The sequence below is a fragment of the Anomaloglossus baeobatrachus genome, chromosome 6 (genome assembly GCF_048569485.1).
Source record: "Anomaloglossus baeobatrachus isolate aAnoBae1 chromosome 6, aAnoBae1.hap1, whole genome shotgun sequence".
NCBI lineage: Eukaryota > Metazoa > Chordata > Amphibia > Anura > Aromobatidae > Anomaloglossus > Anomaloglossus baeobatrachus.
Genome location: NC_134358.1, coordinates 556,569,996 through 556,582,475, shown reverse-complemented (window position 1 = coordinate 556,582,475; position 12,480 = coordinate 556,569,996). Strand labels below are relative to the sequence as shown.

At 40.4% G+C, this 12,480-nt stretch overlaps 1 protein-coding gene across 1 annotated transcript in view; it reads right to left on the bottom strand.

Annotated features, from left to right (window-relative positions):
- Window positions 1-500: 500 nt before the first annotated feature.
- PHF14 (PHD finger protein 14) overlaps window positions 501-12,480 on the bottom strand; it is a 322,056-nt gene continuing 310,076 nt past the window's right edge. Inside the window, exon 20 of the mRNA XM_075316872.1 lies at window positions 501-1,350. Within this exon, the coding sequence (XP_075172987.1) occupies window positions 1,302-1,350 (49 nt within the window). The 3' untranslated portion in view covers window positions 501-1,301. The remainder of the gene's footprint in view (window positions 1,351-12,480) is intronic.

The window sequence follows — 12,480 nt, the reverse complement described above, 5'->3', positions numbered from 1 at the left end:
TGGGAATGCTAGACTGAAAAATACAATGAACTATCTGAAAAAGTGAAAAACATGAAAATAGAATATGCATAACTGCTATGAATAATAGGAATGAGAGATGTTTAGCCATTGTATTGATCAATGCAAAGGAGCCCAAAACCAAACGCCAAGGTAATCTCTATTTTTTGGGTTCCCTAACCTAGGTGTGACCTCACCTGCAATTAAAAAACCTGCTCTGTATGGGAAGCAATACATACAGAGCAGGTTTTTTAACTGCAGGTGAGGTCACACATAGGTTAGGGACCCCAAAAAATAGAGATTACCTTGGCGTTTGGTTTTTGGGCTCCTTTGCATTGATCAATACAATGGCTAAACATCTCTCATTCCTATTATTCATAGCAGTTATGCATATTCCATTTTCATGTTTTTCACTTTTTTCAGATAGTCCATTGTTTTTTTTCAGTCTAGTATTCCCATAGCAGTTCTGCTTTTCATTATTTCCCCTATATATTGTGACTGCTGTGCAACTCTTTATCCTATTGTTTAGCAGCTCTTCCATGTCAGCTATTTAACAGAGCCTGTGGCTCATAGACTTTAGCTGTTGCCTACAATGTTGTAGGTCATCAGTTCAAGTCCCAAGGGGCAAAAAAAACCCAAAAAAACAAATAGCGAAATTATATTTGTATCTGCAATCTTTTCTGATGGACTTTTTTTTTTATGCAAGAAAACAAATTAAAACGGACCACCTTTTACAAAATTTTCTTACAGGGGAAGACTGGTTCCTCCCTCTTACCCTCCCCCCCACCAAAAAAAAAAAAAATAAGAGGTGCTACTCTTCACACCAAGAATGTATCAACTGCATTTTCTTTATTTGTTGAGGTGGTATGGCCAAAGACTTCATGCACACGATGCATCCACTGGAGGGCACCGTCATTTTTTGGACAAATTTACGCAAAATTTGACAGTAACATACACCCCCCCCCCATTCCTATTTAGGACGTATAGAGATTCATCATGTTAAACACTCTGCATCGTGAGCCAAAATACAGTCGTGCGCCCAAACCTCAGGACTCAGGAAAAGTTCCACATTCCAAAATCCAGTTCTGTGGTCAGAAAACAAAGATTTTTTTTAAAGCAGATTTTTGTGCAAATACAGAATTCAATATTGTTTTTCAGTTTATCTTTTTTTTTTCTTTTGATAAAAAATCTTGAACTAAAATGCAAAACCCATTTTTTTTCTTGAAAGGGCTTTTTTTTTTTTTTTCTTTTTTTTATTTCTTTTCCAAAATTGTCAATACTCAATTTTTTTTCTCACAACATTTCTAGGATTTGCTCTTGAGATTCTGTCTCCAGGATTTCAGTTTCATCTTCCTACAAGAAAAATATGAAAACTTGATAAGAAAACTTTAAAAGCGATAAAATGGTGGAGAATTGTCATAAAACATTAAATAGTGTGAATATTACATGGAAATAATTCTACAGATCAACTCCCCTGAGACAGGATCATTAAAAAGAACACATCTATGCTCTACAAAGATTCTGGAAATACAACAATTACCAACAGTCATCACTAAAACCCACAGTGTTTGTTACCCAAGGATGGCAGTATTATAGTAGTTATATTCTTGTACATAGGGAGCAGTATTATAGTAGTTATATTCTTGTACATAGGGGCAGTATTATAGTAGCTATATTCTTGTACATAGGGGCAGTATTATAGTAGTTATATTCTTGTACATAAGAGCAGTATTATAGTAGTTATATTCTTGTACATAGGGAGCAGTATTATAGTAGTTATATTCTTGTACATAGGAGCAGTATTATAGTAGTTATATTCTTGTACATAGGGAGCAGTATTATAGTAGTTATATTCTTGTACATAGGAGCAGTATTATAGTAGTTATATTCTTGTACATAGGGAGCAGTATTATAGTAGTTATATTCTTGTACATAGGGGCAGTATTATAGTAGTTATATTCTTGTACATAGGGGCAGTATTATAGTAGCTATATTCTTGTACATAGGGGCAGTATTATAGTAGCTATATTCTTGTACATAGGGGCAGTATTATAGTAGTTATATTCTTGTACATAAGAGCAGTATTATAGTAGTTATATTCTTGTACATAGGAGCAGTAATATAGTAGTTATATTCTTGTACATAGGGGCAGTATTATAGTAGTTCTATTCTTGTACATAGAGGGCAGTATTATAGTAGTTATATTCTTGTACATAGGAGCAGTATTATAGTAGTTCTATTCTTGTACATAGGGGCAGTATTATAGTAGTTATATTCTTGTACATAGGAGCAGTATTATAGTAGTGATATTCTTGTACATAGGAGCAGTATTATAGTAGTTATATTCTTGTACATAGGGGCAGTATTATAGTAGTTATATTCTTGTACATAGGGGCAGTATTATAGTAGTTCTATTCTTGTACATAGAGGGCAGTATTATAGTAGCTATATTCTTGTACATAGGAGCAGTATTATAGTAGTGATATTCTTGTACATAGGAGCAGTATTATAGTAGTTATATTCTTGTACATAGGAGCAGTATTATAGTAGTTATATTCTTGTACATAGGAGCAGTATTATAGTAGTTATATTCTTGTACATAGGGGCAGTATTATAGTAGTTCTATTCTTGTACATAGAGGGCAGTATTATAGTAGTTATATTCTTGTACATAGGAGCAGTATTATAGTAGTTATATTCTTGTACATAGGGGCAGTATTATAGTAGTTATATTCTTGTACATAGGGGCAGTATTATAGTAGTTATATTCTTGTATATAGGGGCAGTATTATAGTAGTTATATTCTTGTATATAGGGGCAGTATTATAGTAGTTATATTCTTGTATATAGGGGCAGTATTATAGTATATTCTTGTACATAGGGGCAGTATTATAGTAGTTATATTCTTGTATATAGGGGCAGTATTATAGTAGTTATATTCTTGTATATAGGGACAGTATTATAATAGTTATATTCTTGTACATAGGGGGCAGTATTATAGTAGTTATATTCTTGTACATAGGGGCAGTATTATAGTAGTTATATTCTTGTACATATGGGCAGTATTATAGTAGTTATATTCTTGTATATAGGGACAGTATTATAATAGTTATATTCTTGTACATAGGAGCAGTATTATATTAGTTATATTCTTGTACATAGGAGCAGTATTATAGTAGTTATATTCTTGTACATAGGGGGCAGTATTATAGTAGTTATATTCTTGTACATAGGGAGCAGTATTATAGTAGTTATATTCTTGCACATAGGAGCAGTATTATAGTAGTTATATTCTTGTATATAGGGGGCAGTATTATAGTAGTTATATTCTTGTACATAGGGAGCAGCATTATAGAAGTTATATTCTTGTAGTTATTAATCTGCCAAATAACATGGGACTAGTCATGTTCCGTGCATGTGATGTGGATCCCTGACTAGTTGCTTATTAATACTCCATCGCACGGATCCGTCATCTGACATCTCCCGTCTCCTGATTTGTGTGTTTGCATCTTCACTTTCCAGGAGTGTAAATCTTCTGACAGAAATGGAGCCGTCATTTTACTTCTGTAACGAGATCTTCTTTACTTTATCATTTTTTATGACATTTCCATCCTCAGACGCTTCATATACGCCACAATCATATTTTTGTCCCACTGTGCATATTTTCTCGTCCGTTTTGTCAATTTTCCAATTACCTGTAAAGCCATACGTCATCTCAGTATTGGTAATGTCTATGGTGGTAAATAGACCATGCGGGAAAGACTGGAATCTCCAGAGGATTAAACAAGAATGACATCAACACATGACGCCATATTTTGTGAGCCTCAAGGAAAAAACAACCTAAATATTGATTTTGACATTGTTTGCAATCTCCCACTATGAACTGTGATATACACGTGCTACTTATCACATGCCCTTAAAGGGAAGTTGTCAGCAGGTTTTTGCTATGCAAGATTAAACTAGCATGCTGCAAGGGCTAATACTGAAAGTTCAGACATGCCTGTGTTGTCACAGTCTGATCTTTTGTTTATTTGCTGTTTGTTTAAGCAGCAGGGCACTTATCATAACATGACTAGAAACACAAGTCTGACATGCCCCCTGCTGTTATTGACACCTGACTGTCTATGCACAATCTCTATACAGAGCCTGGTGTGGGCAGAGTCAACTATTTCAGTTCTGCTATATGACTAAAAATTCTGATTGCATTAGAATGGCTGTACCTAGTAATCTAAGTGATACATCGTTTTCATTAAGGATCTCGGTTTACATCACGCTGCTCTCAGATGAGGTAGGAAAAAAAGCTGCTGACAGATTCCCTTTAATTGTTTATCAGCAAGTGTGACCACCTCTATAAAAGCAGACGTTTTCGTAGATTGCTGATCTGGATCATTCAGGCAAAAAGGAGAGACATCAGTAAAGATCTTCGAGAAGCAAATGTTGCTGCCATCAATCTCGGAAAGGGTTTAAAGTAATTTATTTCTATCGCTACATGGCGAAAAAGATATTCATCAGTGGACAACATTGAAAACACTTGATTATCTTTCCATTGGAAGACACCACAGAAAATTAATTTCAACAAAAAAACCCAAAGAGCTAAAGCTCATACTCTAAAGGCCTCAGCAAATTCACTTCAACAAAAAAAACAAAGAGCTACAGCTCAGACTCTAAAGGCCTCAACACTTTAAATGTTTAAATTCATGTCAGTACAATTAGAAAACGACTGACCAAGTATAGCTTTTTTGGAAGTGTTGCCAAGAGAAAGCATCTGGACAGACCACAAGAGTTATGGAAAAATCTATTTTAGACAGATGAGACTGAAGTGAAGATTTCTGACCATGTTGCTCTTTGCCACATTTGGTAGCATATTATAACACACAAGCCATACCATCTGTCAAGAAAGGTGGTGGCAGAAGAGGAGTTGGCCATTTTTTTGCAGTCAACGGTCTGGAGGACCTTGTACTCATTGAGTTGACCATGAGCTCCTCTAAGCATCTAAGTATTGTAGGGTCAAAATGTGAGGCCATCTGTCCAAAAGCTAAAACGTTTCCAAAACTGGGTAATGGAATGGGAAAACAACATCATCGAATCTACATCAGAATGGCTGTAAAAACAAACAAATAGACCAAAAGAATCGAGGTTTTGTAATGTTAAGTCAACTAACCTAACTGGAAATACCAGTATCTATCAATCAATGATGCTCCTACATGGACACTTTAGGTCAGTAGTCCATGGCTGCCAGACGGGAGCCCGGCAAACTGTCTCCTACTGGCCGGCATCACTTGAGCCATTTTTAATTAGTAGCCCAGAGGGATATCATGCTACAACGATGACTTCACATCGGGCCTAGGATTCAAGAAAGGAGCTGGGGACGCCGGCAGGGAGGAGGAAGATGGCAGGGCTCCTGTCCGGCAGACATGGACTACCGTAGGATCCTTCGAATAGACTATAGACCTCTACTCTCACCTCTTGACATTACCATAAATAAGATTGGCACTACTTAACGCTAAAAATAAAAAATAATAGCAACAGAATCGAAAATGTAAGAAAATCTGATGTCTATGGGGAGGGATGACCTACAGTGCCTACAAGTAGTATTCAACCCCCTGCAGATTTAGCAGGTTTGATAAGATGCAAATAAGTTAGAGCCTGCAAACTTCAAACAAGAGCAGGATTTATTAACAGATGCATAAATCTTACAAACCAACAAGTTATGTTGCTCAGTTAAATTTTAATAAATTTTCAACATAAAAGTGTGGGTCAATTATTATTCAACCCCTAGGTTTAATATTTTGTGGAATAACCCTTGTTTGCAATTACAGCTAATAATCGTCTTTTATAAGACCTGATCAGGCCGGCACAGGTCTCTGGAGTTATCTTGGCCCACTCCTCCATGCAGATCTTCTCCAAGTTATCTAGGTTCTTTGGGTGTCTCATGTGGACTTTAATCTTGAGCTCCTTCCACAAGTTTTCAATTGGGTTAAGGTCAGGAGACTGACTAGGCCACTGCAACACCTTGATTTTTTCCCTCTTGAACCAGGCCTTGGTTTTCTTGGCTGTGCGCTTTGGGTCGTTGTCTTGTTGGAAGATGAAATGACCCATCTTAAGATCCTTGATGGAGGAGCGGAGGTTCTTGGCCAAAATCTCCAGGTAGGCCGTGCTATCCATCTTCCCATGGATGCAGACCAGATGGCCAGGCCCCTTGGCTGAGAAACAGCCCCACAGCATGATGCTGCCACCACCATGCTTGACTGTAGGGATGGTATTCTTTGGGTCGTATGCAGTGCCATCCAGTCTCCAAACGTCACGTGTGTGGTTGGCACCAAAGATCTCGATCTTGGTCTCATCAGACCAGAGAACCTTGAACCAGTCTGTCTCAGAGTCCTCCAAGTGATCATGAGCAAACTGTAGATGAGCCTTGACATGACGCTTTGAAAGTAAAAGGTACATTACGGGCTTGTCTGGAACGGAGACCACTGCGGTGGAGTACGTTACTTATGGTGTTGACTGAAACCAATGTCCCCACTGCCATGAGATCTTCCCGGAGCTCCTTCCTTGTTGTCCTTGGGTTAGCCTTGACTCTTCGGACAAGCCTGGCCTCGGCACGGGTGGAAACTTTCAAAGGCTGTCCAGGCCATGGAAGGCTAACAATAGTTCCATAAGCCTTCCACTTCCGGATGATGCTCCCAACAGTGGAGACAGGTAGGCCCAACTCCTTGGAAAGGGTTTTGTACCCCTTGCCAGCCTTGTGACCCTCCACGATCTTGTCTCTGATGGCCTTGGAATGCTCCTTTGTCTTTCCCATGTTGACCAAGTATGAGTGCTGTTTACAAGTTTGGGGAGGGTCTTAATTAGTCAGAAAAGGCTGGAAAAAGAGATAATTAATCCAAACATGTGAAGCTCATTGTTCTTTGTGCCTGAAATACTTCTTAATACTTTAGGGGAACCAAACAGAATTCTGGTGGTTTGAGGGGTTGAATAATAAATGACCCTCTGAATAAACTTTTCACAATTTAAAAAAAAAAAGAAGAAATAACATTCTTTTTTGCTGCATTTCACACTTCCAGGCTGATCTACAGTCCAAATGTCACAATGCCAAGTTAATTCCGAATGTGTAAACCTGCTAAATCTGCAGGGGGTTGAATACTACTTGTAGGCACTGTAAATGTAGGAGTTACTGACGTGTAATGGGCGATAACGAGTGTACGGGAGTCAGTGGATTCCTGTTCCATTGATACAAAAGGCTCCTCGAAGGTAATTAGGGAATATCACAGTATGACAAAAATATTTGTTTTTTCACTAATGATTTTCTATCACATATCCCCCGATCGCTAGGCGGCCCACGTATCTGAAAAACGAGATTCCCGATCTTATATTCCTACTCACTGTGACTTTGATTGAAAGGAGCAGGACAGATGGACATGACAGCTGCCCCTCCATTTATATTGATTGGACCGACAGGCAGCCGAGTGGTGTACCAGGTACGTCAGTCTCAAACTTTGACTGAAGCTTCAGAAGCCATGAAAGAAGGACCCGACCATCGTACCATTGATTGGTGAGAGTCCTAGGGGGGGGGTCGGACCTTCAGACATCATATGTTTATCTCTATTCTGTAGCTATGTGATGTCTATTATTCTAAAAGCCCTTTAAAGGGAATCTGTCAGCAAGTTTTAGCTATGTAATCAGAGAGCAGCATGATGTAAGGGCAGCGAGTTAGAGTCCATTGATATATCCCTTAATGGACTGCATAGAGCAGTTTTGATAGAATCCCTGTGTTCTCTGCTGTAGCTGTAGCAGTGCTATAAATGCTGAGCTGCGTATAGCCATGCCCACACCATTAGCAGCTGCCAATCAGTAGTGAGAGCGGGGTTACATATTATTTGGACTATTCTGCACAAGACACCTACCGTAGTCCTGCAATGATAATCTCCTGTGATTGTCAGCAAGCTGCCAATCAGTGGTGGGGGTGGGGTTACATATTAGCGGGACTAGCCTGCACAAGACACCTAGTCCTGCAATGATAATCTCCTGTGATTGTCAGCAAGCTGCAAATCAGTGGTGGGGGCGGGGTTACATATTAGCTGGACTAGCCTGCACGAGACACCTAGTCCTGCAATGATAACCTTCTGTGATTGTTAGCAAGCTGCCAATAAGTGGTGGGGGTGGGGTTACATATTAGATTGGACTAGCCTACATGAGTCACCTAGTCCTGCAATGATAATCTCCTGATTGTCCGCAAGCTGCCAATCGGTGGTGGGGGTGGGGTTACATATTAGATTGGACTAGCCTGCATGAGTCACCTAGTGCTGCAATGATAATCTCCTGTGATTGTCAGAAACCTGCAAATCAGTGGTGGGGGCGTGGTTAGATATTAGCTGGACTAGCCTGCATGAGTCACCTAGTCCTGCAATGATAATCTCCAGGGTTTGTCAGCAAGCTGCCAATCAGTGGTGGGGGCGGGGTTACATATTAGCTGGACTAGCCTGCACAAGACACCTAGTCCTGCAATGATAACCTTCTGTGATTGTCAGCAAGCTGCCAATCAGTGGTAGGGGCGGGGTTACATATTAGCTGGACTAGCCTGCACAAGACACCTAGTCCTGCAATGATAACCTTCTGTGATTGTCAGCAAGCTGCCAATCAGTGGTAGGGGCGGGGTTACATATTTGGACTATCCTGCACAAGTCACCTAGTCCTGCAATGATAATCTCCTGTGATTGTCAGCAAGCTGCCAATCAGTGGTGGGGGTGGGGTTACATATTAGCTGGACTAGCCTGCATGAGTCACCTAGTCCTGCATTGAAAATCTCCTGTGATTGTCAGCAAGCTGCCAATCAGCGATGGGGCGGATACTTTAGCTGGACTAGCCTGCACGAAACACCTAGTCCTGCAGTGATAATCTCTTGCTGATAAAACACTGACTGCATCGATACTACAGCAAGCTGCTAAGTGACAAATCACTGGAATCAGGTTCTCTGCCCCTACAATCATCTCTTAGATTATATAGCAAAAACCTGCTGACGTATTCCCTTAACGAAAAGAATAACAATTGCCGTATTGCATCAAAAATAATAAGTGAAGCATTCAGCGCTAGAATATTTTTAAATAACTATTCACAAAGTTGCTTCAGTTTAGATGTGTTGGTGAAGAGCCGTTATCTCACCAACATAAGTGGTATGTATGATCACTGGATTTGTGCAGGGGTCTACATGGGGGCACTACCAACTCCAAAGAAGAGGATAGAGCAATGGTCATGCACGTGAACAACCACTACACTCACGTCAGGCCCCCAGGACTCATGTTTCTGGGACACTTAGGGGTAACAGGATTAACATTTTGGGCTTTTTTTTTTTTTGCATTCTTTTTTCTTACTGCAGGAAGGTTTAATATAGAAATATTTTTGCAATTAATTTTTGTTCAATTTCCTAAGTAATGACTGATGGACCAAAAAAAAAAAAAATAAAATAAAAAAAGAGCCAAAAAACAAGAGCGGGAAGTCTTCATGTAAAACAAAGAAGTTTGTTAATGTCAGTGGTCAACTCCCGGAGTGTTGCAGATGTTAATATCAGTCTGACTGATCAATAAATCACTTTGTATACAAGGATGCGCCGCTGACACGTCCCTCTTTACCCGCCGCTAATTTAAGGAAGATTTATAGGAGCACTTCGTAGACAATTAGACGGAAAATTTTAATGAATGACGACTCTAAGAAGCTAAAAAATGGAGCTGCCAACTTCAGCAAGGATTTTTGTTTTAATTATGAGTACAAAGGGTCTTGTATAGAGGAAATGATGCCCACAACAAACAATAGGAATAACGGTACAAAAGTTGTGATCAACAGCAAAACAATTGTAAGACTTCGGGGGAAATAAACCTGAAATCCTCATGCTGGAGTTGGTTTTATTCTGAAATTGTATTTATTTTTTTTTTAAGAAAAGAAAATTCTACCGTTTTGTGCATACGACTGTTATAGAGATAAAATAATAATAATATTTATTCATTTACGGTATATAGCGCTATTAATTGCACAGCGCTTTACATACATTGGCAACACTGTCCCCATTGGGGCTCACAATCTAAATTCCCTATCAGTATGTTTTTGGAGATCTAAATCTATGAGATCTAGGACTAAAGAATAAAACTGGACAAAAGTGAGGCCATGATGCTATAGTGCTAAGATGTTAGTGGCCATCATGAATCCATATTGGTAGTCTGTCTTTAAGGAACCCTTTAAGATATTAGACAGCAACAGTTTAGTTTATATCAGCTTGTTTTTCTGTAATTTTCCCAAACACCTGGAGTCTTAGCTCTAGTATCAATGTTTAGTGAGAATGTACATGTTTATAGTATCACCCAGTCCCACATATTTCTCTTATCAATGTTTAATGAGAATGTACGTGTTTATAGTATGGTAAAATAAGAGGAACCAGGAGCCTTTGGCATGTCTAAATCGGTGACGTATTTGTCCGGTGTAGATTGACATCTAAAGAGTTGGCCACTAAGAGGAGGCATACTATATTGGAAAAATAGAACCATTATAATAAAATGAATAGCCTTCTTTAAAGCCAGATCTGACCCCCTTTAAATACTTGGCAAAACAGATGCCCACAACAAACAATGGGAACAACCGTACAAAGATTGTGGTCAACAGCAAAACAATTGTAAGAAGTCAGGGAGGAATCAAGCCTGAAATCCTCGTAGTTGGGGGTGGTTTTATTCTGAAATTTTATTTTCTAAAGAAGAAAAAAAAAATCAACCGTTTTGTGCATAAAGCGCTATGTAGATCCATGTCTATGAGATCTAAGACTAGAGAATAACATTGGACAAAACTGTAGGTTGTTGTAGTCATGGGGGCTAAAGGCCGCTTTACGCGCTGCAACATCAATCAAGCGATCTTGTTGGGGTCACGGATTTTGTGACGCACATCCGGTCGCTGTAGCGATGCCGTTGCGTGTGACACCTTTGAGCGATTTTGCATCGTTGCAAAAACGTGCAAAATCGCTCATCGGTGACATGGGGGTCCATTCTCGAATATCGTTACTGCAGCAGTAACAATGTTGTTCCTCGTTCCTGCGGCAGCACACATCGCTCCGTGTGACACCGCAGGAACGAGGAACCTCTCCTTACCTGCCTCCCGCCCGCAATGCGGAAGGAAGGAGGTGGGCGGGATGTTCGTCCCCCTCATCTCCGCGCCTCCGCTTCTATTGGGCGGCGGTTCAGTGACGCAGCTGTGACGTCGCTGTAACGCTGAACGAACCACCCCCTTAGAAAGGAGGTGTTTCGCCGGTCACAGCGATGTCGCCGGGCAGGTAAGTAGTGTCACGGGTCTGGGCGATGTTGTGCGCCACGGGCAGCGATTTGCCCATGTCGCACAACCGATGGGGGCGGGTACACATGCTAGCGATATCGGTCACGATATCGCAGCGTGTAAAGCGGCCTTAGGACTTAAGACCTTTCAAGATCAGGAAGTTTTATTGCTCTACCTTATCCTGTTATCTTGTTGTAAGCAGCATAGAATTCAGTGTCTTGTGCACACTAGTCAAATGTAAGTAAATACAATTTGCATATTCACGGCTTTCCCCCCCCACTTGCATTCTCTATCACTGCTGAGGGGGAGTATGGGTGGGGGCAGCAGTGCAAATTCAGTTCAGATTTACTATTACTGATGCCAGTACTGAGAGATAGTAAGGGGGTGGAGGGCATATGCAGTTTGTATTTACATATGCTTGACTATTTACTATGTTACACTGAATGTTAGGGAGCTTACAACAAGATAACAGGATAAGGTAGAGCTATGAGACTAAAGGTACTGTCACACATAACGAGATCGCTAGCGAGATCGCAGCTGAGTCACGGTTTTTGTGACGCAGTAGCGATCCCGTTAGCGATCTCGTTATGTGTGACATCTACCAGCGATCAGGCCCTTGCTGTGAGGTCACCGGTCATTGCTGAATGGTCCAGGCCATTTTCTTCAAAGGCGATGTCCTGCTGGGCAGGACGCATCGCTGTGTTTGACACTGTGTGACAGGGTCACAGTGACTGCTGAGATCGTTATACAGGTCGCTACTGCGACCTCTATCATTCCTGCATCGTTGGTTAGGCCTGACTGTGTGACATCTCACCTGCGACCTACCAGCGATCCCTATCAGGTCGCATCGTTTTTGGGATTGCTGGTAAGTCGTTGTGTGTGACTGGGCCTTTACTGATCCTGAAAGGTCTCCTTAAGCCCTATTTAAAGATAACATTGGTATTGTACTACAAAATCACTTGACAGATTCTGTTTAATGGTTAGGTGGATATAACAAAGTTCTTATTTCACACCTGGAAGAGGTATCCTTATCAACAACAAAAAAACAAACAAACTGGTGTACAATTATAAACAGAAGACAAATAGGAATGGGAGGAGGGAGATGCAGCTGCAGCTCCTTACTCCGTTGTAAAGCATAAGGCTATGTGCGCACGTTGCGTTCTATTACGCAGCGTAAATA